General features: G+C 47.1%; 1 protein-coding gene across 9 annotated transcripts in view; it reads right to left on the bottom strand.

Moving 5' to 3' along the window:
- The window catches only part of cac (calcium voltage-gated channel subunit cacophony), a 674,132-nt gene that overhangs the window by 68,370 nt on the left and 579,476 nt on the right, over positions 1–26,286 (bottom strand). For 8 of the 9 annotated variants that reach the window (XM_050193695.3, XM_055061950.2, XM_050193689.3 and 5 more), the window contains 18 exons: positions 24,517–24,617; positions 23,400–23,555; positions 17,803–18,029; positions 17,242–17,345; positions 16,432–16,547; positions 16,165–16,224; positions 14,619–14,711; positions 10,009–10,038; positions 9,749–9,833; positions 9,129–9,256; positions 8,925–9,037; positions 8,652–8,761; positions 7,202–7,333; positions 3,466–3,538; positions 2,935–3,052; positions 1,514–1,614; positions 173–309; positions 21–94 (listed from right to left, as the gene is read on the bottom strand). In XM_050193695.3, coding sequence (XP_050049652.2) covers positions 21–94; positions 173–309; positions 1,514–1,614; positions 2,935–3,052; positions 3,466–3,538; positions 7,202–7,333; positions 8,652–8,761; positions 8,925–9,037; positions 9,129–9,256; positions 9,749–9,833; positions 10,009–10,038; positions 14,619–14,711; positions 16,165–16,224; positions 16,432–16,547; positions 17,242–17,345; positions 17,803–18,029; positions 23,400–23,555; positions 24,517–24,617 — 1,958 coding nt within the window. The remainder of the gene's footprint in view (positions 1–20; positions 95–172; positions 310–1,513; positions 1,615–2,934; positions 3,053–3,465; positions 3,539–7,201; positions 7,334–8,651; positions 8,762–8,924; positions 9,038–9,128; positions 9,257–9,748; positions 9,834–10,008; positions 10,039–14,618; positions 14,712–16,164; positions 16,225–16,431; positions 16,548–17,241; positions 17,346–17,802; positions 18,030–23,399; positions 23,556–24,516; positions 24,618–26,286) is intronic. The other variant, XM_050193691.3, reaches the window with a different exon arrangement.

The following is a 26,286-nucleotide window of genomic DNA, read 5'->3' as shown; positions in this document are numbered from 1 at the left end:
ATAAGCAAGCAATTACGTACCTTCATCAACATCAATGTTGTTATTGTCATTGGTTCCCTTGAATTTAGATCCAGCTTCTAACTGATTTTCTTGACTGAAGAGACCACAAAAAGAGCGGCAATGTTATTGTGCCCAACGTTTTCACGGGGTAAGAGAATTGTGCGACACTTACAATGGGAAAGTTTTCCCTTTGCCCGGCGCGCCGCTCTGAGGCGACGGCGGGCAGATGTTTACTTGCGGTGGATCTAAACTACCCGTTGTTGCCATTTGCAGATCAGCAATTTCCTTCTCCAGCTCCTCCTTAGCTCTCTGCAAAGGTGGTGCAATAAAAATAAACCCATTTAGCGAACCAAAAGTAATTATTTTTAGGGTTCTGAAACGCGGGGTTGAGGCATACCCGAGGTATACGACACTTGAAGCACTGCTCATCGCGCGGTTGATAATGAATAGAAGACTGCGACAAGAGGGATAGCTGATCGCGTTTGATTGAAGCAGGTGTTACTTATACATATTAACACGATCCCGATTTTGTTAACACCCGCACAAAGAAAGGCTTTCTGCGCCACAGAAGTGCTAGGTGCATAACAATCTCTTATCGAAATTTTAATGAAGCCATCGCTTCATAGCTTGAAATATCGGTCTTGTCGGTGTGAACTGTCTATAGGAAACTTACGCTTGCGCTTACTCGACAACCCCAGGCTGTATGCACAGAGGACAAAAAACATTGTACCGTTGCGTTCTCCCCAGCAGCCCACGCACATAGTGCAGCTGCACAGCCACAGAGCTTAATAGTACATCGACCCTCCATAAGGCACTATACTAATGTTCACTCGTGACCAGCAGTCACCTTGTGCAAGGTGGCCGGCGTGAAAGGCAAGTAAGGTGAACAGCAATTATTCTCTCCGTGAATGGAGGCTGTACCACTACGGTTACCACAATGATAATAAAAGAAATCCAGTGGCCTCTTAGAAAGACTATAATGATCCCATCCCGTCCCCAATTTTTTCTTTTTTTTTCGCGCCTTTCTTTTTGTACCCGCTCTCCTTTCCATCTTTACTCTCCCTTCCTATTCCCCTAGTGCAAGGTAGCAAACTGGAGGCTTTAACTCATTGCCTTTCTCTCCTTTGCATCTATCTCTCTTCCTGCACAATTACAGTGAGTGGGAAAAAAAAAAGAATATAATGACACGCGCCAGCAGCTCTGAACTTTTAAATTAAATTATGGGGTTTTACGTGCAAAGCCACTTTCTGATTATGAGGCACGCCGTAGTGGAGGCGTCCGGAAATTTCGACCACCTGGGGTTCTTTAACGTGCACCTAAATCTAAGTACACGGGTGTTTTCGTATATCGCCTCCATCGAAATGCGGCCGCCGTGGCCGGGATTCGATCCCGCGACTTCGTGCCCAGCAGCTCAACACCATAGCTACTGAGCAACCACGGCGGGTACCTGAACTTTTGCGTACTCTCATATAACATGACTGCCAAGGGATCCACCCGCTCACGGCACACGCACCTCCTTCTCCTCCTCTGCGTCTTCCTCCTCGGCTGCTGTCAATTCCTGGGCATTTGCCAGGTTGTCCACAGCGATGGCCAAGAATACGTTCAACAGGGTATCTGTGCATCATGTCAAGGGCTGAATCGCGCAACACAGCTGCAGAACTACGGTTTTCCATAACCACTGCAGCGCATCTGTTAGGCACAGTTTCACCTTTTTGTTTCGCGTGCCTAGTAAAGCAAAATACGAGTTGAGTTGCAAAAGCCGCTGGTATGTACAGTGTATTAAACAATTCGCATCTTCCTGCGCTGAACACTTTTGAGTTGGAACGCAATGCGTTATGCGTGTGGCACCTGATTTGCCTTTCAATTAGGTGGACTGAGGGAAACGACAGACGACTCCCGCTATCACATCATAATATATATATATATATATATATATATATATATATATGTATGTATGTGTGTGTGTGTGTGTGTGCGTGTGCGTGTGCGTGTGTGTGTGTGTGTGTGTGGGCGTGTGCGTGCGTGTGTGTGTGTGTGTGTGTGTGTGTGTGTGTGTGTGTGTGTGTGTGTGTGTGTGTGTGTGTGTGTGTGTGTGTGTGTGTGTGAAACAAACGTGTCCGGAAACCATTCACAAGCCGGAATGGTTTGTAATGATACTTAACAGAGGGTCAATTGCGATAGTGATAACAGGAAAGGGCAACTGACCTACAACTCTAAGGAATGGCGATATTTGTTGGTATACTGCCCCAGACTACTTCAGTAGCATGTTATCGGGGTCACTGTTGCTTTATTAGACGATTCATTGATCAATTAATGACGTATAACAGCAAAACAGCGGCCGTTAGAGACGGTGCAGTCGAGGATTTTGGATCTGGTGTTCTTTAACGTTCGCCCAACGCTCGGCAGACGAGCGTTTTTTGCCTTGCGCCCTCGTCGGAACACGGTCACCGTGGCCGGTAATCGAACCAGATACTCCGTAATCAGCAGCAGGACGCCACTGAGCCACCATGGCCGGCGTGGTCACTGTTACTGCGTACTTTAGACATTACGTTTCGATCACATTGAGCCATGCTAGAAATGTACGCGGCGTTTAAGTGGATCGCTGCGTGCTTTTTCCGTGAGTCTCGGACACGTGTGCAAAGTGTTAGTACATATTATATGTTCACAAAATACCTTTTTACAGCTTTTGAATATGTTATCGCAGCTGTATGACAAAGTTTTTTTTAAAAAAATGTGAACTAAAGTAGCCAGAGGCTTGCTGCATGCAACTTCATCTTGTTCACACAGTTAAACCTACTGTGTGGCTTTAATTTTGCGGCAGCCTTCGTACTAAAGCCCGTAATGTTGAGTGTGCGATTATGCAGTGCCATTTATGCGTGTCAGGATGAGCTGGTCTGCGGAGGAATATTTTCGTGACAACGTCGAAAAGGATACAGTTGCCAAAAAGGACGAGAATAATGAAGTAAAGGCTGTAGATCATCCCACCGTGAATTCCATCTTGGGACTGAATGCCATTATACATGACCTCGTTCCAGTCCTCCCCCGTTAATATCTGAAGCCAAGAGAAGGAAAGAGAAAAAATAAACGAATTGTGATGTAGGTCAGCAGTCAACGACATTTAACAACGGCGTTTAACAAGGACAAACCTTACCAGCTTTGTGTGCCGACAAACTGTACTGAAAACAAGCATTAGGATCGAGCTATCTGGCGATGCACTAAAATGTCTAAAATTAATATTTAATTTTTCTTAATCTTAAAGAAAGAAATGACTGCGTCCTATAAAAAGGAAGAATAAGCATAGCTGCTGAGAGACGAGTGCAACGACTATAGAGAACTGTACAAACTACATTATGGCGACGGTAACTACATGTATGCTCGCTGGGCATTTGTTGCACGAATGCTACTGCATCAGTGCTGCACCGAATGTGCTGCTTGACAGTTAACTCGGTGACGAGTGAACCTTACCTGAAACACTGTGAGCAAGGCAATTGGAAAAGTGTTGAAATTTGCCGCCGGCGTGCCCTCGGGAAAGTTAAATCTGCGAAAAAGAGATATAACAAAACACGGTTAGTGTGAAAGAGAGAGGACTCTTTATTAGAAAAACATAGAATTTTGCCGGCGCGAATATAACCGCTGGCATGCTACTCTGTATAGGGATGGGGAATGGGATTGAAAGATTCCAGAAGAGAGTGGGAGAAAAAGAGGATAAAAATACGGTTAGTGCAGAGCATATTCCCTTATCTTCGCCATGTAACTCTGGTATCGCGCAGCATAATGCAACTATGAACACAAAGGCAACAATGAAAAGATACAAGTGCGTTCTTGCAAGAAAGTAGAGTCTGTATTATTACAAATTAGAGCTTGCAATTAGGGCTATCAGTGGTGTTACTATTGCTGAAATCTGGGCGAGTCGGTTGCTGACAGTAAAGAAACGCGGTTACAGCGTTGCGGCACAAACACCAAAAGCACCCGTCCTGTGCATTTCGTGTTTGTGTTTCGTCTTCCTCAGTGCTGCAACCACAGTCGCGATAACGTAAAGCTACTCCAATCTGTTTCTATTCCCCTTCCTTAGCCCTCCGCGATTGGTCAAACATTTTTGAGGCTACGCCCACTTCACCTGCCTGTCATGATACGTCCCGAAAACCACGACAATTCCTCATCTCAAGGTGACGTGTACACATATATTATGCATGACTAAGTCGAAAAAAAAAAAAAAAAACATTTCTCTCTGATTCTACGCGTTCGTCAACATTAGCTTTCCGTGATTGGCGAAAATGTTTTCGGGCCACGCTTATAGTTCGCCTTTATGTCACGCGACGTTACAAAACCGCGGAAACTCACCACATCAAAGGGACGTGCACGCACCAAAGATGCGTTATTATGCTGAACAAAATTGAACCCTTCTTTTTTTTTTTTTTTGTATAGCTGGAGACAGCCCGTTCTGAAAGGATTAGAATTAGAATGTCCACTGATCGCTCCGGCGCTGTGTATTCGTATCTGCCGGCGAAAAAAAATTTCTTTGTGTATAATAACAGTTTTGCGTGGCAATATAACGTGACTGAGCCCGTGACATTGCTCTGCGAAATCTTCTTCGCTGAGCACCCGTTATGGCGGCAACTCGTCGACGAACCACCGAAAGTGAAGCGGCCCAATCAGAGACGCCGGCACCGCGCTCTTGAACTGCTTATCTACTTTCACTCCGCTAGCTCGGCCCCAACGAAGCACTCTCGTCTTCTGCGCGCTCCTCGGCTCTAGTCAGCCGACTAGATAAGGAAAACCTGTCGCGATAAAAAATGCTGTTCCCTTTGAAACCAAACAAAAGTCACCTCCCATAAAAGAGGAGAGCGGTTGATTGGGCTGTTGAAACGATCTTGAGGGTCACCGTCCCTGCTTGCGTCGGCGGTTACGTAAAATTGACGTCAGGAGATCGGAATAAAATTAGAATGGAGTAACTTTAGGTTATAAGCGCCCCACGTTTCTTAATTGTCAGTGGTGCACATGAGTGCGGGAGCCCCACCAACGAGTTCGTTACATCTCTTCAGACATAATGTACGTTTTGTAAGGATGAAACACGCATTGTAGCTTTCGTTTTCTGTATATGTATGGTGCAGTTATGTCCAAGAGTTCAGGACATTAACTACATTTCTTTCCTCTCGGTCGATTTGTGGTCGACTTTTCCTCCTCTCTTCTCTGACTAAACACTTTCTCGAGTCGCAGATAATAACTTTTCTCAGTACTACTAATGTACTGATACTGTAAACTCCGTGCGGTTGAATTGTAGCTTTGGTATATCGGGCATGTTACACTTCAAGCATTTAAAATTTGGTGGTCTTCCTTATCATTTCACAACACCACTTAACCACAGGCTACAAGGCATGCGGAAGTGGTAACACAAGACTAAGACGACACAGGGCTGCTACATTCTATTCCTTAAGTGCTTGGAGGCCGGATATATTTCATGTTTCATTGTTTTAATCCGACAGGCATGAAAGAAGTCGCAGTTTCGTCCGAAGGGCGAAGCATCGATTGCGACAGCAAATTAGCTGATAGCTATACGAAGTGAGGATAGTACTTTTATCGGCCGCATAAACTTCTAAAGATTCGCTTACGAATTAAATTAACAAACATGGTGTCACGCGCGCAGAGGCAAACATGAACACATCTCACTCGTTGACCGCGGACACTCGCTCTCAAAACGCTGGGGTGAGAAAGCGCGGCAGCAGCAGCGAGATAATAGACCTCCGTGCTGCCTTAGCTTCAACGCGAACTAAGCGGCGAGAACACAGCGCACACGAAGCTATCAGCACTCGGCGCACTCTGTCCCCATCGCAGATCACTTTCGACATAGGGCCAACGCGGCCGCGTTGGCTGCGCCGCAACCTTCTGAGTAGAACGCCCGCCCCCCTCCCCCTTCCTCCCCTGCCCCCAGTGCCTCCCCGCTTTCCTCTCTTGCGCGCAAGATTGAGGAACCATCCTCGGCTCACATTCGCACGCTTTCACTCGCTCATACAGCATACGGCGTGCAGCGACGATGTTATCGCGCTTCGAAATTACATGGAACATCACGGTGACGGCGACACCGACGGCAGAAATGCACCTGGAGTCTTCATATAGTTGCTATCGCAGTAAAACATTTAAGAGCCATAGAACCACCCTTGTGTTTAAGCGTGGACATGAGCCCGTTGTGTGCTGTTATACCTGGAGTTAGCAACGGTACAAAGGCTATAGCATCTTAGGTAACACGTGGCCTACTTTCACTGAGTCGTGACGACACGAGATATCGTATGGAAGGCGTTGAAAGCCACACCTCCCAATTATTGCTTTGAAGAAAAGATGGAACCCGCATCTCACATAGAGAAGACTCGACTGTTTCGCCTTTCCGCGCTACATTATGGCTCGCAGAGCGCGTGTCTTTCCTTTCCTGTTAGGTATTGCCTTACACATAAAGCGCTGTGAATCTATGGTGTAATACTGCCACGACCTTGAGTGATGATATATGGCCTCGGCAGCGAAGTTACGAGTTCGACAAAGCCCACCTGCAGCCTGAATACGAACCGCATCGTCCAAAAGTGTCTAAATCGGTTGCGCGTCTCCCAACACAACGGTGCCTCTCCTCTCTGTTGTAGCAGCGTATACAATAAACGACACACAAACTAAAAGGAAAGAAACACAAGACGATCGCACGTCTTGTGTTTCTTTTCTCTTCTTTGTGCGTTGATTCCTGTGCACTGCAACAATGCATATGTTCCAACTCGCACGGTTTGCTTTTCTTCTACATAACGTCACCTCTCGTATCGTGAGTGCTTCTCCGCAACGACTATAATCCACCTTAGCATTGGTCGGTGGACGCTGCCATGATGAAGACGGTGGGCTGTAAATACTAACATTTTCTCGCAGTTGCACCTGATGTCAACAAATTAGGTTGCCTATAAAACACTGAACACCCCCTGCACAACCAATGTACTCTTCTCGGGTGGTCTGCGGCACCACGCGTTGGTGACTGCAGCGACAAATGTTTTCTTTTGAGGATCTAAGACTACGGCATTTGCTTGGTTTGTGAGAATCCTGTATACAAACACCACTCCTCGTCACTATAGGCTCTTCTCTCTGTTTCAGGGTGCCGCAGGGAACGCACGCGCAGTGGCGCGGAACGGCATGCACTGGACCCGTGAGATGCCACCAAGGCGATCCTTGTACTCACACGCCGCCGAAGAGTTGCATGCCAAGGAGCGCGAAAATGAGGATGAACAGGAAGAGCAGGAACAACAAGCTGATGATGGAGCGCATGCTGTTCAGCAAAGATATCACCAGGTTCCGTAGCGAAGACCAGTACCTGCATCGGAAAAGAACGCACAGCTCAGGCGAGCAACGAGAGGCAGTTCTGTATCAAGTTGTCGCGCTAACGTTCAAGGAGACTTTGTGTCTGAGAACTTGAGATGTGACCTGGCTACACTCTTTATTCAGATCACGTGAGGATACCTAAAACAACGCGTTCTAGTTTTGGCGATAGCATTCTCGGGCCGTACATAATAATTATAACGTTCTTGACGTCGTGAGATTGAATGACCGACCACGGAGTGGCCGGTAAGTATAGCAATATCTGGGTCAGCATTTTGCGGAGCGCTACCGCACTGCGTATAGTTATGCAAAGCGAACGAAATATTAGGCGTAACGTGTAGGATACAGGAAGACAGCGGTATGGATGAGAGAGCAAACGGGGGTATAGCCAATACGCGTATGGCAGTTAGAGTTACAGGATGGGTGACAAGAGAAGGCAAGCGCAGTCGACGACGGCTAAGAACTATACTTTCTGCGGCTGTGAAGGGAAAGCTTCGGGAGGCAAAGGGCGCACAAGTGAAAGCGCTTCTGGAAAGAGTCCCGCGTTTTATTGCACGTTAGATTAGGGTGGGGAAAGACAAAACATAAACACCTTATCAGCATCACCTAAATAATACAGAACGCACCACTTAGTGTGAATGTTTACTTATTTTGCGGCTTTTCCCTTGCGCGTCTGGGGAAACGTGAAACTGTCGCACGTGGAAGCTGCGTCGATTCAGCGTCTGCTTCGAGCAACCAAAAGCACTGTCAAACGCTGGCTGACTACTTGGCGCAGTTAAGATTGTGCAGCAGCCACGCGCCCGTAGCTTTCCCCTCATAGCCACAGAACGTTGTCCGCGAGTATAGGCGGGGCGATGTAATCAAGAAATTTGCCCACAGATGGGATCAGCTGGCGCAAGACAGGGGTAACTTGAGATCGGTGGTTGAGGCCTTGGTTCTGCACTGAATATACATATAATATATATATATATATATATATATATATGGGATGACGACGATGACGCCGAATGATGATGATGATGACGACTTTAAATTAAGATAGCACTTTGCCTCTTCATATCTAGCCAGGATTCCCCAAGCACTGCCTTACCAGCGAAATAACTATTAGAGTTATGCATACAGGATATTCTATTATAGGCTATGTCGATCCAAAGAAACACAAATATAAAGGCAAGCGCATTATTATTATCCTTCTACTTTGAAGAGGAGAAAGCTCCGAGGCTCTAATCGCGCTCTTCCAGAGATGCAGTCCTGCGCGCGCGCGTCAGCTGACGCTTCCTGAATACCAGCGCAATCGGACAGCCGCCACTCACTTGGTAAACTTGAATATACGCAGCAGCCGAAGGGCCCGAAGAACAGACAGTCCGAACGAGCCTTCCTTGAGGCTGGACCAGACCACTTCAAAGATGCTACCCGCTATAACCTGGGCAGCAAAAGAAAATGAAACCACGTAAGCACGGGCACTCGGTGGGATCGGCCTCTCGACGGTACGATCGACACAAAAATGAATAAACTCGGAAGGAAAGAACACTTCTAACGTGCGGCCACAGATATATATGTATATATAAGTTAATACCGGTACTTACTACACAGTCGAATCTGTTGAAAGACGATTCAAAATAAATGCGTGGTCCAAGAGCATACACCTTGATTAACATCTCGAAGATGAATAGCCCCAAAAATGCAAATTCTGCATAATCTGCAAGAAGGACAAGACATGGGTGCCGTGATAGCGAGATTAATTTTCGTAACAGAGAGACGGGAAGAACGAGGGACGCACGTCTACTCACATAAAAAGTATGTGAGATATTGATCTTGATCATGGTGCTCCACTGCAACGCACACCGTGTTTAAGAACACAAGCACGATCACAACCCAATAGAAAGTTTGCGTCTTGACGACTTGACGAATGAAGAACCTGAAAGAAATATGAACGAAGAAAATGTTTGAGCGCTGCACTTTCAGAGGCGTACTTTATTATTATTATTATTATTATTATTATTATTATTATTATTATTATTATTATTATTACTACCACTACTACTACTACTGCTACTACTACTACTACTACTACTACTACTGCTACTACTACTACTACTACTACTACTACTACTACTACTTGGTATCATGGTCTAGCTACACTGCACGCCTGCAGCTAACACTGAGAAAGTTAAGAAACCATTTCAGTGAGAGGAAAACAAAAATTGCTAGATGCAATTTGGATATCGCGACCTCTACTGTAGGCATTGAGAGTGCCGATGATTGAATGTGTGGGCAGAGGAACACCGTGGGTGTCATCCTGACGCGAGCTTTGCATAACACGCATCACTCGACGCGGTGGAGAGTCGGCATGCTCTCCTCTCCACCTGCCGATCACGCGTGCCGCGCTTGAAGACTTAAAGAGACGCACCTGAATTGCTTCTCGGCCTTCCAGAAAGCTTTGCAGGCTCCCTTGTTCTTAATCTTCGTTTTGAGGTAGGAAGCCCTCGCGAAGCCTGCAAGAGAGGCAGCGTCGTGAGCGGCCCCGGGCACAGCGGGCGAGTCACGATGCTCGGACTACGAGTTCTAGCGCGCTCTATCGCAGGCAACGCGCGCGCTGCGCGGGCGGCGCTTGGACCTGGACTACGTGGCGGGCAGGACACTGCTTCTAGGTGGGGGGAGTCCCTGTACCTTTTAATTTAACCTTCCCAGCGGGGGTCTCTGAGGGCGAGACACACACCGTTCGAACCAGCGCACCCGGCACATGTGTGGGAGTGCGTGTGAAGGGGGGCACATGCGAGAGAGAGAGGAAAATGTGTTAGTCGCGCCTCGGACGACGGGGCCCGCCTCGGCCGCCGCCGGTGAGCGAGAGAGGGACTCGGGGTAGGGACCCCGGAGCCCTCTCCCGCTCGCAGGGCGCACAGTGGGCCACCGGTGGCAAGGCAGCTGCGGGCGGGGGCCAGTCACACAGGGCCAGGAAAAGCAAGAGAGAGAGTGCGGCAGGGTGCTCAGTGGACACACAAACACCGCGGCGTACAACACAAGCTGACTCGGCCTGCTCGAGATCACTTGCGCGTGCACGCACGAATCGCTCCCTGAAGAGGACGACTGGTCCGTCGTCCCCTGCGTGCGCGCTTACGAGTAGCCACCGCGTTACAGAGAGCGCTTCGGAATCGCGAATTTACGGCGAATAAAATCAACGTTTCTCCTATTTCACGCGCGCAGGGTGTCCCACGGAAACAAAGATCGATGCATAAAAAAGCAAGGGAAGCAGCTCAGGTTACTAGCATTCCCCATTAAATAATAAAAAAAACATTTATCATAAAGATTTTAATAGGGTCATTTTAAAAGAACTGTATTAAAACATATTAAAACAGAACATATTAAAATAAATGTAAAATTTTTAACTATTAACAACGACTGAAATGTTCTTGTCACTTACAACTTCACATCTCAACACGACAAGTCTAAATAAACCGACAGCCTTGAGGTCTTCTATGGCCCAAAATATTTGTTATGACCATTTTCTTGGGCTACAATCAAAATTGATCTACGAATAAGACACTTAAGAACTCAGTGAACCGCAGAACGAGGAGGGTCTGAATAGCACATTATACACATGCAGCGCATATAATCTGGTGTATTCCTACCTTCCCTCAGTCGCATAAGCTTTTCGGCGCACACTATAAGGCTGAAATATCTGTCATCGCTCACGTTTAGTTCGGTTTTACTAGAAAGCAGAAACAAAAACTAACAATGTGGCCTTCCTGAGAGCGCAGCGCTATTTCTTCTGTCACTTGAGGGTTTTACAGATAGAATATCACAGTTACTTGCAGTGTTTCTGAGCTCGCATTCCAAAACATTTGGCGAAAGTGTAACACCGTTAAGTGCACCAAAGGGAATCCCCAATGACTCACGTCCAGCGCCTCATGCATCGAATGTGCACTGCACCTATTGCGATCTGTCCTGCTCATATGAACGGAAAAGCCTGGCATTCTTGACGCCTAGATCACGTTACGTAGGACACCCTGCGCGTACACGTAATGAAACTTCTGCCAGAACTGAAAGAACGTACAAGTCCGGCGACTGTGCGAGCGAAACTTAGAGAAAAATAAAAGCGAACTCGGCTCGGCCATGCGCGTTCTGCGAGAAGAGACATTGTACAAATGATGCGGAATGGCGATGTGCGCTCTTCATGCATTGCTGATAACATAGGTGAAACTGTCAGCGCAGGAAGGTCCAACATGAACAGCACCACACGTCGTAGCAAGCGCTTCGTGTAAACTGCGCGAAGCAGCTGATACGCTTCGTGGGGACAATGTCGCCAGGCGTCCACATGCGCTTCTCGAATGGCAGGACTGTAACGGCGGCGAACCAGAGGCCGAATTCAAAAAACTTTTTGTTCGTAAGTGTTGTTTGCCATTGGCTGACCTCCTTCGCTAATAATGTGTTTGACCTCACGTTTGGCTGACATCTGCTCTGACGAAGAGCTCTAGCGTAATAACGTTCCTTGTGAATACACGTCCAGATCTACCTGTGCTTCTCTGGGCCCGTATTCACCACAACCTTTTACTTTACAATTGTTCGCAGGAGTCAATCCTGATGCCGGACGTATTAGCGAAGGCGACTGGCCAATGTCGAAGGGCACACTTACCAAAGAAATGCTTTGTGCACACGGCCCCTGTTCCCACTACAAGACATCAGCGAGAGCACAAGGCGTCGATTTTAATACGGCAACCAAGTGTCAACCTGCTTGCCACGTTGGGCTTTTTCTCTCTTCTACACATTTTCTTCGAAACTACTTCATCTGAGCGGAGAATGAAATGGCAGTAACGTGTCAACCTCAATACTAGCAGACTTCTTTTTTTGTATTTGACGATTTATAAAGCATTGTAACGCACACATTTTCTTTGAAAGCACGTTTCTTCAACGTTTATTACCGACTCTCTTCCTTTCACGAGCAATGATCGAAGTGCAGATCATGGATATGATTATTACCACCAATATGCGGGATGTGTAGGAAGTTAAGTGCAACGCGGCCGTGAGCCGCAATTGTCTCAGAACTTGCCCACAGGAAGCGTGCCCTTCTTAGGAGATGATGACTGCGTAAGTTAACACTGCCGGACTCTAACTAGGTTGTCAAACATTTTGTTTCGCTCAGTATCATTCTTGACGTACTCTAGCATATATATATATATATATATATACATATATATATATATATATATATATATATATATATATATTATAACGTAGATATCGGTGCTGGGACGACAGAGCTACAGAATCAATTACAGAAGGCTAAAAAGAAAAGGAAATGTCTTATAATGAGGTTTACATCCGCTCGCTACTATGTAAGGACGCTGAGAAAAGAAATAATTGCAGAATCAATGCAAGAAAATATATTAAGAGTATTTTCAGCCATATGAAAGTCAGTTGCTACTAAGTCTAAGAGCATACTACAAAAATTTCGCGCAAATAAAGAAAAAGAAAGAGCGAAACATAGCCAATCGATCAGTTTTCTCTGTGCCTGTTGTGTTTCCTTCAGTCGGTCAAGAAAGCTGCAGGAACGTTGCAACTTGAAGAGTTATCATGACGAGGGCCTAAATATGTGAAGTAGCGTGCCACGAAACGTTAAGGTCACAAAATATAAAGGTCGCTGTGTATTGTTCTTTTCCTTTAAGATTGGTCATGTTAGGGCAGTGAGTGTCTATGCAGCGTCCGTGAGTTTGCTACTAAGAAGACAGCAGTACTGTGAAAAGCTAGCTTTGCTGCATTCTCGTTGCATATTTGTCACGCTCATGGCTTACGGAAAGGCGTTAAAAGCCGGTCTGAAGCGCCCGTGCAGAGCATAGACCGTGAATTAAAGCGGCAAAAATAGGCTGGTCTCCATTAACGCTGTGCACTTTCATTTTCGGCTCAGACGAAGACGCGTCGAGCGTCTCAGACGTCAGCACAAAGACCGCAAAGTAACTATATTTCTGCAAGCATCACGTTCCAGGGGAATCTTCTTTTGTAGCGTTAGCGAACAATTAGAATGGTGAAGCGACGTGATATGCCGTTCATGTTGGTCCGTTTTGCGTGGAGCAAGCAGGCTTGCTGGCATGCTTTGTAGTACGTCAGGCGATGTGAGGCGCGCGTCTTGCTTAAGTGACACAGTTCGAACTGAGCTGAGAGGTTGGGACTTCGTAGCTGAATGCTCACTTGTTCCGGTAGAGCAAAACTGAGTTCGTTAGACCTGCTTTGAAAAAAAGCGACGCATGTTACTTTTCAGAGGCGCTCGAAAAACGTTCGGAGCCTTAAAGCCTGCGTGTTCACAGTGTACTTATCCAGCGGGCGAGACGCACACAAAATCGCTGGAACGACCGAATTTCACTGGAAAAAAAAAAAGAAAATTGCGCATTCTATGAACTCCTTCTTTACGCGAGACTGAGATCTGGAATAGTTAGAATCTATGGTATACATGTACCTGAATTTTATAGCAGGCGGTCAACTGCCAGACAGAGTAAACCTTCTTTGCTTTTGCGTATTTTCACAGCTGCATTAATCCGCAAGAAGCAACAAGGTGAACAACAATTTTCTTTCTCGAAACCATTAAAAAAATGCAGGCATACATGCGAAAACGGGACGCAGAGATGTACGCAGAAATCAGTGCTCTGCACGCGGTGGTGTGTTGCTACAGGCGAGATCAGTCTGGCGACTGGGGTCGGAAACTGTTTCCCCCTACATCCTCTGACGATGACGGCACAGGAAGCTCATCGAGTGTCAACCAAATTAATGTCTGGAAGCAAGGCAAGGAGCCAGACTACCGCTTGCTGCCACCGCGCGTACTCCCACCTTTGCGTCCCGCTTTCCTGTTTCGTTCTAACGGCTTCAACCTGTGTACCAACCGACCAGAGCAAGCTCTTGCAGATACTTTCACCTGGCTTTCTACAATGAAACGAGCAGACACAGAACACGAGCAGTCAATGACGCGAAATTATCACAGGTCACAGGAGGCAACTTGGACTCGTATAGCATAGATTACATATTCGCACACAGGCATACGCTGATAGACATATTTTGCAGTGAGAAACGAAAACAACTGATCCTTAACTCTCAGAGGGCGGCGAATACTGCAGCCCGCGGTACGTGTCATACAGTGCGCACAAAGAAAAAGAAATAACAGAGAAAGAGAGACAGAGAAAGCAGAGCGAAGAAAGGCGTGTAAGCAAGGCTGCGTCCCAGAACAAGAGCGACGGCCAACTGAGGGCGCTGCGGCCGCGAGGAAGGCGGCGGCGACGCCGGCGGCCGCAGCTCACCTTCATCCTCCACCTCTTCTTCCTCCTCCTCGTCCGTGCTCTTGTTGCGCATACTCTTTAGTTTCTTACGTTTATTGGCCGCTCGCCTGCGAGCTGCAAAGGTACGATCAGTGTGAGGCGTCAGGCACACCAGAACTGCACGCGTCACGCGCGGCCCGCACCCTGAACCCCCATGTGAGCGCGCGCTATACAGGGTGAACTTGGCACACGGACAGAGAACATACGACGCTCAAGGGCCTGAACACATACTGCCGCGCCTCTCTGACTGACACAGTTCTCGTCAAAGTACTTTGGCGGCTCATTAGGAGCCGTCTTCGCTGATAGTCAACACAGGACTACATTAAGCATAGTGTTAGGGTAACTACTGTTGCTTGGTTTCCCGGCGTGCTCAGACTCGTACGTTGGCAGATCGGCGGAAAACATTCCGTGCGTACAGTGATGGGGGTGAAAGTTACACAGAGCGAAACCGGAAGGGCTAGGCACAGTTCAGCACGCGCAGCCCCTTCGATACCTGTTCATCCAGGTTACAGGGATAACAACAACCACGTTCAAACAGCGCTGGGATAATCACATATTCACGCTTACTTCCAGGTGTAATATTTTTTTTGTCATTTTTACAGAAGTGGTAAAATTATTCCCCTCGTGTAATATTTCGAACTGAGAAAAATTTGTGAAAGCTAGCAGATTAATAGGAGAATATTATGAGGTACAAACCCACTTGTTTCGACAACGCAAGTGAGACAAGGGAATAGAAGCTCGGCATTGAAGTACGTAACTATGACCAATGGATTTGCAGTGCAACAAGAAAAGCTGCAACGTCAAGGCTTCTGCTTCAGCCGAGTAGCCCGAGTGAGTTGACACGCGTGGGGCACATTTCGGCGACGAAGGAGTGAGCTTGAACATCCGAAGGCTCATTTCGCTTGCATTTCGCACAAACACAGCTAGAAAAACACCAAAAAGCTCCAGAGAAACTGCACTTCGCCTCTTAACTGGCATGCAACACGATTTTAAACGCCACAACTACCATTGTTATTTCGTTGACGGATGAAGAGCGCTAAAGATGGGCGCTGTATTGAGAGTAAGCAGCGGGATTGATTTGTCTTATCTTTTTTTTTCGGAGAGCCTGCCTAGCAGGCCCGAGAGAACGATTTTACCCCCCTTCATACTCAATACCACTGCTGTTTTACTTCCCTTGAGAACACTATGATTACTAAGAACGGGGAAATGGAACATCAAAAGCCACGCATGATTTTCTTCCGAAATTTACCCTGCGGACATATGAATGCGGACAAAGCCACACGCATTTATGCGGTGCGACAAAGTCTGCTCCAACAAAGCATAACATTTTTCTCGTGGCAAAAATAGCGGCAACTATTTGTTAGTGTACTTCGGATTTTCGCGCGACTACGAACATCCCGAGCGCTGCAACCAGCTTGCAAAGTGGCGAGGGACGGAGCGACTCGCTGTGCGGCTTCGCGCCGGCCTTTAAAGAAAGGGAGAAAAAAAGGAAAAAAAATACAAGAAAAGAAACGAGAAAAGAACTCACCTTCCATTATATGCATTTTCTCCTCTTCAGTCGTTCTCTCCTCCGCCAGAATCACTTCCTCTGCGTGAGAAATAAGGGCTCAGAGAAAAGAGTCGCCACACGTGCCCTCGGATACTGTTTCACTGCGGGAAAGTTCCCTTCTGTTTCCTCGTTTGGCGCCCTAATTAGTGCAGTGTGTTTTGAGGTTTGGGCGTTAATGCACAAGTGACGAGTAATGCATGCAGTGAACCAGGTAGTAGAAGAAGAGCGACGTTTAGTCGAACTGACCTGCTTTGCATATCCACTCGACGTAGCCGTCCAACTCCCTCTCTAGCTGCTGCTGCCTCCGAATCTTGAGAAAGGCTTGCCGGTTCTCTACCCTTTCTCTCTCTTTTGCAAACTCTCTGAAAAAAAAGGACACACACACACACAAATGTTCAAGCACGAGCCACGAACTGTCCTTCAGCGTTTGTCTCTTGTTTGCGATACAGTGTCAATGCGTTCTTGTTTTGTATCAGTGATCTTGAGCATTTTTACGTGCATGATAAATTTGTTACCGCATTGATGTGCTCTATGAAATGAGCAATGAGTTAGACATCGTAAGGCGTCAGAAAATATTTTCACTCGGTCGACAAGACCTTTTTTGTTTGGAAGAGCTAACCTCATTTTGAAAGAACCAGGGCACGAAGCCTTCCGCGCTTGAAATAAACCAGTGGCGTGGACTGGTTTAGCCTAAGATGTGATAGTTTTATAGACGACACGACAGCTTATGAGATAGGTCCGATATCCGAACGGAGTTGAAATATAAACTGATGCATGGAAAAGCTAGCGGACAGTTCTCGCGCGAGTATGCTGAGAAGTTGCGTTCTTAGAAAAAACATCTTCGCATCGCCAAAAAGAAGCAGTTGCGCTTGTTTGCCAGAGGAGCCCTCAAATACTGAGCATTGCAAAGACGGAGATCGGAGCTATACAGCACTGCTTGGTCAGTGCTGGAGCATTGTAGTTAGTTTCACTGCGGCGTTCGCAGTGTAGCGAGAAGCCGCGCGTGGCAGGAAGGGGCAGGCGTGCACACACAGAACCACCACCACCTGAACTTACCCACTAAGAACACCGAGAACTAAGTTGAGCATGAAAAAGGATCCCAGGATGATGAGAGGTACGAAATACACCCAGTTAAATGAGTTACCCAAGGCATCATTTGTCTGCAAAGAGAAAACAGGGGCTTAGTTAGAAGCGAGAGAGGTTAGTGACAAGATAGTTTGTGGCGATTAGAATACAGCACTGTGTCTACTATACCGTACATGGTACAGGCGAATATTGTGTAAAAAAAAATAACAGGAACGCAGCCCCGGGATGAAGCAGTGTACAAATAATACGCGGTCTGTGCATAGTGCAACAACGAAAGACAAAAGTCATACTGCCGACATTACGCGTCATAAAAATGCCATTGCGAGGGAAGTCACACGCCACTTATGCCATTAGGAAACAAGTGCAGCAAAAAAGAAGGTGAGAAGCTAAGCTTCTAACAGACAAAATACGCGACGCTATGCCACCAGCAAAGTTCTGTCTCTCTCAGTCACTTTTCTTTTCTTCTTTTCTTTCTTTTTTTGTGGCAACATTCGCGGAACTACAGCGCTATAAAGCAAGCGGCGCACTTACCCAGTACAAAATGGCCGTCCAACCCTCCATGGTGATGCATTGAAAAACAGTTAACATGGCGAAAAAGATGTTGTCAAAGCTAGTGATGCCGTAGTTAGGGCCGATCCAGCCCTCCTTGCACATGGAGACGTTGTGGTCGCAAATGTACGCCCCGGAAGGATGCGACGAGTTTAACGGAGAGTCCTGGTAGCAAGGCGTCTCCTGCTCGCCCTCCGGAACGATCTCGTCTGTGTGAAACGGCGCAATGTCACAATATGCAATGAGAACAGGGCCCGTATTCGCAAAAAGTCGTTCCGCTAGTAAAGTTCGTCAGGACAAAAGCCGTCCAATAGTGACAGCGAACATATTATGAGGAAAGACCCGAATTTCACGAGGAAAAAAAAAAAAAAAACGAAGTTTTCATGAACAAAAACCTTCGTGAATTCGGTCCCTGAAGGGTGGAGTACGAGATTGGTTGGACGTGCTTCGCTTGGAGGACCTGAACCACCACGGCCTCTCCTTCGACAGCATATAAAGGGCTTATTTATCTCAGAGCATTTTTTGAAAACATAAATCCCGAAACACAAATAACCAAGCAAATCTTGCGAAGTGAAACGTTTGATGACTAGTTAATGGGCTTTATTGGTGCAAGGGTCAGTGCTGGCCAAAAGCGCCAATGACATGGTGGAATGAATTGACAGTGGTAGATGAATTCAAGGATGTAACACGGCTGCGAAAAAGCCTAGGATAAGTCGCGGTGTAATTGCGTAAAATATAATCTACTAAAAACATAACAATGACAAATGAGGTGTGCTATGAGGATAAAATATTTGCTGCGAAGTGATCATCAAAATGTAGGAATATGCAAGTAGCACTAATGCCACAGCCGGGGCCTTGAGCGCAAGGCCGAGAAGCCCGTGCTGTAAATACTACTGTCGCAGCAGCAGCCTCTGAGAAAAGGCCGTGCTACGGAGTTAAACGTTTCATCGTAGTAAAACCTTGTCTATGGTAGCTTACTAGGGTAGCAAACTAAAGAAATGGAGTAGTAGAGGCGAGAGTTTCATTAACGCCGGTGATCCGACATTTAATTATCTTGGTTTATTCGCGAATATGCCTCTCCATAGCAAAGTCTTTTAGGCTGTCAGGATCTGGGGCCAAGCTGGCGAAGCTTTTCGTTCGTTCGTAAGTAGTCTTTGTGATTGGCAGGCTGCCTTAGCTCATATCCCGGCTGGCCAGCGCCCGGTCATACAAACCGTTCTAACGTACAAACTGCTTCGTGAATACGGGCCCTGGGCACATATTCATAAAGCACGAAGTTGATAATAATAGCCAACCGGGCAAGCTGGTACTGGTTGGTTTTCAAAGTTGTTACAAAGCATATTGTACGGTTCATAAGAATAGCCACCCACCAGTCGTGATGGGAACGTGTTATCAGCTTAGGCGGAAGGTCAACAATGAATTGTTCTGACGAACGAGAAACTTTGTAAATTTGACCTCTGAAACGCTAGTATTGAATTTCGTGCACGCAAGCGCGTCCCCTAGTACAGCGCTCTTCTGCGTCTGTTGTCGTGCGCATAAGTGGAAGAAAAAATAAAAACATATAAATGTCGACCGAAGCATAACTTCGGTGTCGCCGTAAACGGCAGTAGCTGTTCCTCCTCTCTGCTCTCGTCAAAGGAAGTTTCTTTAATAGAAGAAGAAAAAAAAAGACAGGCCGCTATTCTTACCCATCGCCCTAGCGTACGAACTGTTTTGCAAACACGGGCCCTTATGGTGGGGCTCAGCGTGAAGCCAGGTAAGGAAACAGCTTCCGCTGATAACAGTAGCCCGGAGGGTCCTGTTTCCATGGACCTTCTTAATTGTTTCTAAAGAAACTGGTTTGAAATAGCGTATGTATCCGGTATAGTAAACGGTAGGTTATTGTAGCGCAGAGGCATTGTTTACAAGGTGGATGCGTACGTTCACTTTTATCAAAATCGCTTCTGGGTCTCATGGAGTGGTCCATTAGTGCCCCTTTGCGATCCCTTTGCTACAACGATGCCGTTTAAGCTATCAAAGATAGAACCCAGCTGTGCGGTACCAATGATAATAGGTGAGAAGGAGTGCTTTACCTTGTAGTTGATTTCTTTATCGCTACAGTTTGCGTGTTGCGACTGCTATCAGTTTCATTGGCGCGGCTTCTACGCAAAAAGCCAAAGCAACTACGAAGGCTCTGCAACGGGGGTAGTGTTATGACGCGACTATAAAAATGGTCATAGCGACACGCACGAGCTGAGACAACGCGTAACAGCTACCACTACAATATGAAGCGGTGGGCATTCAGGCCACGGTACATTATATTTACGTATAGACATTAATTAACATGAGTCAAGTTACGCTACGGTCTCGGCGCGTTATAACTGAATTGCTCAAAACCTTAGGTATGTATACTCAGTCCAAGCAGCTAACCTATTCAGCACGCAGTTGGTGACGTAGAAAGCTCCGTTTTAGCCTGATGCTCTACATCGTTGAAGTTTCCAGAAGATAACGTCGTGCGTAAGAAGCGCCCAAGCTGAAGCTGTCATCTTATTGTCCGGCTTGACCCCGATATATTGCACTTCAGTATAGTGCAAGCTACATTGCTGAAATGTTTGCTACTGACACAAATCCGCAATAACAGGGCGCGGTCGCGAAAGCTTGCCACACTTGTATTCATCTTCAATGAGGCTAGACACGATCACAGAGCCTTGAGTTTTTGAAGGGCTGTAAATATACAGGCAACACTCAGAACGTGCGACAACTGAACTTCTTGAAAGGTGAACTATGCCTTTATGGAATGCGGATCAAATAGCAATGACGCAGTGAACACCTTCGCTTGCCTTTGGGAAACAGTATAACGCATGTTTCTTTATTTCCTTACAAAGCTACTTCACAAAAGAGATTTATTTTGCCTTATTTTCCGTCGTTAGCCAATTATGGCTAAGGCCTTTACCGACCACAAAACAGCTGAATAAGCTGAAGAGAGCATAAAATGAATAATATCACTGAGTTCACTTTTTAAAACAAAACAAGTGGGAAATCTCGGCACTTGAGTGCTGATTTCAGACTGCCCTCCAACTTAGGCACACAACTACCTTCTGGTGCCTGCATCGTCGTGAAAGCCAAGCCATTGATTAGCTTTGCCTTTGATCAGAATCCTGTAAGCATCAAAAGAAGACTCTGACACACTAGTGCGGTTATGCGATAGAGAGAGAAAGAAAGGAGAAGAATGGCAGGGAGGTCAACCAGGCGAGGGTCCGGTTTGCTACCCTACACTAGGGAAGGGAAAGGGGAAATAGAAAAAGGGAAGCGGGAGAGAGTGAACCCTGTGTGTGCACGCAGCAAAGCGCCTTGAAATCAGTCAAGTCCAAGCAAGTGCCCCGCCTATACATTGGGATGCCATCGTTCTGTTGTTTGAAGCTAATATCGGTGCTTCCCCGTAGATGGTGATGCGCGTTGAAGTCAGCTGGGAAGGCCAAGGGGCCAGTGGTTGTTAGCAGTACGTTCGAGTACCTGGCAGTATAAGTTAAAGTAAACCGCGGTCTTTCTGACTTCAGTGCGAATAGAATGCTGCGGGTGAGCCATGATGCTCCCTCAAGACTTGCAAGCACTGAATTGAGAGCATCCAGCACTTGCTCTGCATTTTGCGCTGACGGAGTATGCAGGTTATTCAAGACCACTGGAAAAGTATTCATCAGAGACCGGAGCATCATAACCACTTGCCGGTCTTCTTCGGGCAATTTGTCAGAAACCCGCGTTGTGCACTCTACAGCGGTGCGCTGTATCACTTCACGCAGCTCCGGCTGTGGCATCGGCTGCAGGTTCGGTCGTAACTTCCGCTATGGCTCAGGCTTCGGCTGTGCCTTTAGTAGGGCGGTCCAAGTTGTATTGTTCTGCGCCATGACATTGTCGTCAGGTTTAGATTGGATTGCGTCAGGCCAAGGGGGCAGAGGAGGAGGTGTCGGATGTGGCGTCCCCTTCACAAAGGCATCGGCGTTCTTTGAAGCCCAACGGCTTCGGGAGCGTCGCTTTCTAACGGTCGCAACAGCTTCCCGACGAGACGGATGGTCTCTCGCCATCTACTTCAACACCGCCTTTTCCTTCTTCATTTTGGGACAATCCTTCGACGAAGCATAATGGAACCCAAGTCAATTGGTGTACTTGAGAACCGTGGTTGCACAGGTGTCTGCAGCGTGAGCAAACTCTCGAGTTCTCGCACACGGCGCGCACGTGTCCCAGTTTCATACAATTGAGCCATTGAAGTGGCCTTGGGATAAGTGGCCGCACGGGGTGCCTAAAGTGGCCCACCTTGACGTGCGAAGGCAGAGATTCGCAACTGAAAATTATTTTCACACTGCGGGATGTGCCGAGACGATACACATGCGTTACGACGACGCCATCAACGGCTCGCTTCATTAGAATCAAGTCAGCGCTTGAGATGGAGAAGTCCACGTCGTAGATGACACCAGTAGTGGACTACAATAGTAGTGGTCCAGTAGGATATACGAGAGGACCTTCATTCTTCCAAGTTCTGCAAGTTTATTCAAAGTGCCCAGCGCAGTCTCATTCGCGAAGTCAATAGCCAACACATCTTTTAGTGGGTTGACTCTAACGTCTGTTACTTGCTTTCGCGCCATCACTTCAAGTTGCACCGAGACAGACTGTCTGTTGAGTCGCCTCAGGTTGTCGGTAGCGAGTTCTGGTACAAATAGAGTCGTACTGACTGCGGTATTCCGAGTTGGTCCTACCGCTGGCGTGCTCGAAGACATAGACGTGGTGTGTCCTGGTGGTGTGTCTTCGTTTCGCCTTGCGGCTTCGCACAAGCTCGAAGCCGTCATCGGAGAAGTCCTCACTGCTGAGCAAGTAGACACTGCAGTGTTGTCGCCGTCGTTGTCGCTCTGGAGGCCGGTGCGCTTCCTAGACGCAGCCGCCGCTGAAGTTGCCAGCACAGGCAGAGGCACAGGGACGACAACTTGCATCCGCGCCACGAACTATGGCGGCTCTCCAAAGATGTACGCAGAAATCAGGAGAAAACAGCTGAGCTAGAGCTCAGGTGTTTCAGGGTATGTGATATTATGCACACTAGTAACAAGAGCCGATACTTCATTTTTGCAAAGCAGAAAAACAACACCGGTTTCATTAGCCGTTAATTAACTGATCGTATATTTAACGTCAGGGGCCTTTATATACTGACGCGCCTATCCGCATTAAAGCTTTTCAATTCCCTTAATGCATCGTAACGACATCTCCCTGAATAGATTTAAGAAGAGAACGGGAGAAAGCAGGACATGCAGCCTCTGTCAATGGTTTCAATGCCACTATGCCAGTGAAAAGAATTGCCGCTGGACTCTTTTGCAGGGTTCCTGTAGCAAGTCTGGTGCTTTGGAGCTCTTTTGATTGAAAGGCTCTGTCCCGCTCTGTCTCAGCGACTTTGGGGAAACGAAAAATCTGGCAGTCACCCACCTCCTCACGTGCGCAGTGGCTTCAGCAATCTTGACGAAGCCTGCGTATCAGGTTTCGCCTGATACGCAGGCTCCTGTTAAGCTCCTGTTAAGTTCTCGCAAGCGTGGAACGCATGAACGTACAACATGAATACTCACTTGCATCTTCTAAACTGTAGCATGTTTTGTGTAAAGCACCGCTGTAAAATTCAAGGCCAATAATGGCAAATATAACGATGGCAAAGAGAACAAGAAGTCCTATTTGAAGCAATGGCGCCATGGCTTTGATGATGGACTTCAACACTACTTGAAGGCCTGGAAAAGGAACAAAAATTATGGTATGTATGCATTCAGGTTTATTATGTAAAAAACTAAATAAAGAAAGTAAGAGATTTCAAGCAATAAATCATTTGCGCTCGTGCAAAAAAAAAAAAAAGGGTGAGAAGACCAGGATATTCCTTTAACAAAGAACACTTAGAACTTAGCGCCTCCCGTTGCTGGTAATTTGCAAGGATTACTTGGACAATTTATATGCCGCCAAGGCAGCCATTAGAAGCCAGCGACAAACCCGAGACCCGCCTGTGGTATTTTTAGCTTGCTTTTATGGGCTCTGTTCTCGCACAAGACGAAATAATCTCGCTTTCCTGCATCCTTTAAGATGTTGCTTCACGGTAGGCTTATTATCCTGTAGCGCTCCGACACTTAAACTTGCTCTGCAGTCATACACTGGCACTATAACGAGCAACACACGGTTGCCGTACAAACGAGAAAGTTGGTCAGTAGCATCATCCTTGGAATGAGTGCAAGTTTCCCGTAGCATGCAAGAATACGACGAAAAGCCTCTCTAATTCCGCCCGGCGTTTTTTGTGCACGGTATTAAAAAATAAGCCTTCAGGTTTTGTAAAAAAGAAAGCGAAAGCAGCTACTGAAGCTTAAAAAGAAATAACTGCATCTGACGGTCGCGAGTCGTGCGCAGTTCGCAAACTGTGCCCTTTGAAATAATACTACTGCTTAACACACACTTATTATTTAACTTTATAAATGGGGAACTTGTAGGTGATGACTGTAGTATAAAGTTGAATCTCGCAACTATGGAGGTGCACTCATTCTTTAAGACATCCGATGGAGGGACACCACTGGGCAGCGCAGAGTCGAGAAAGACGGGGCTGGCGAGCTACGACAGCGCGAGGAGCGCCGCGGCTACTCATTGTGCGAGACGGCCCGCTTCTGCGATGCACGGCCGGAGCAAGGCGACGCGGCCCAAGGGAAGACTCACTTGGGATTCCGGAGACCAGCTTCAAGGGTCGAAGCACCCTGATGGCTCTCAAGGTTCTGAGATCTAAATCTAAATCCTCCGGTACAAAGTAGGTAACAAACCTGCAAGCAAACAAGGGGAGCGGGATGCTCTAACTACGGATCTACGCTACACACAGCGGCCGCTGGAGTGCCGCACGCTACGCATGCATGTCGCCGCTACCAGTCGCTCGCGGTAAGCAGCAGCGTTCACTCTGTCCCTGGTGCGTGCGTACGCGCATCGGCAGTGCGCTTCGACAAACGATCAGGTTTATGGCGGCATCCACGTGGCCGCGACGCTTGTCTCTTCTCTGCGTGGAAGGTCGGTTTTCTCAGCTTACTAAGCGCAAGCTGGGCAAAAATATACCATGCACTGCTTCGGCTTTGGTGCTGTTAATTATATGTTTCGTCTAGACATGCGGACACCGAACACTGCTGTGACAGGACTGAAAGAGTCCTCACTCCAATCGATCAAAATTCTAATAGCAGTGTAATCGCGTCCCTTTTCTCATTTCTTGTGGGATATATATATGTATAACGTAAGGGAGAGAGGCGGGTGCCAGGTATTCTAACCCTTAAAACGGTGGTTGAGTTGCGGCGATTTTTATTTGGACGAAAAAGGAGAAAACCACCAGCCGCCCCCTCCCCACGTTTTTTTATCTCTCCCTCTCTCACTAGCCCGATAGAACCAGTGGTAAGAAAGGACATATTATTTACCGGTAACTACAGTAACAATTTACGCAGTAATGCCGTTGGAGCGGGAAACAAAAGGGGCGCACTCGATTCTTGTTCTCCCTCGGCTCATGACGCGCATCCGCTGTACGAGAAAGTCTTTTGCGGTCGGTGCTTACATGCACGCACTGTTCTGTGCGGCTGCCACAGCCTAGCGATGGTTTTATCCGCGATTCGCAGCCGTTATATAGCTGCTCTGAGCATGCGTTGGAGGAGCTATATATATCTAGCGAAAAGTGCGGTGCACGCCGGAAGCGAAATGCAAAAAACGCACGTGTACATAGATTTACGCGCACGTTGAAGAACCCCAGGTGGTTAACAATTAATCTGGAGCCCCCCGTCCCACCTTCTACTGTACGGCGTGCCTCATAGTAAGACCATTGGTCTGGCACGCTAAACCTCAAAATTTATTTAAATAATTAATGCCAGAGGACGAAGTGTGGTGACAACTAAGAGGAAGTCAGCGAAGTGCATGCGGCGAAAAATTTGCTAAGTTAAGCAGCAGCGAGGACAATATGGTCACGGTAAAGGCCATATAGGCAGGAAACAAATCAATATGGGTAAAACGTAGAAAGCGATGCAATCAAAGAGACCTTTTGTAAACTGTTTCTATGAGAAAGGCAACAATGACGGCAATCGTCGCGCGAAATGCTTCAGAACGGCGTTCTGCCTCCATAAAGGCGGTTGTCTCTCAAACGGCAAAGATTCGGTTACGCTTTGCGGAATTCACAATACATTTCGTTCGTAAGAGCTGTTTGCCATTGGCCGGCTGCCTTCGCTTAAATCATGTGCAACAGCACGATTGGTTGGCAACTGCTCTTGCTGTTCTATACTATATGAACGTATTCGTTGAGACGGCCAGTCGCGGCATCTGCACATGTCGCCTCCTGGGAAGCTAGGTAAACGAGCGAGACTGTGTTATCCACTCCTGAAACTGTTTCTTTTAAAGCCGCAACTCTGTGCTCACATCGTACCGCCACTACGAGGAGGCAGGCTTAAGAATACAAGCAATTAGACACAA

Source organism: Dermacentor andersoni, chromosome 1 (genome assembly GCF_023375885.2).
Source record: "Dermacentor andersoni chromosome 1, qqDerAnde1_hic_scaffold, whole genome shotgun sequence".
Taxonomy (NCBI): domain Eukaryota; kingdom Metazoa; phylum Arthropoda; class Arachnida; order Ixodida; family Ixodidae; genus Dermacentor; species Dermacentor andersoni.
Note: the sequence above shows the minus strand (reverse complement) of the source record. Positions and strands in the feature narration are given on the sequence as shown.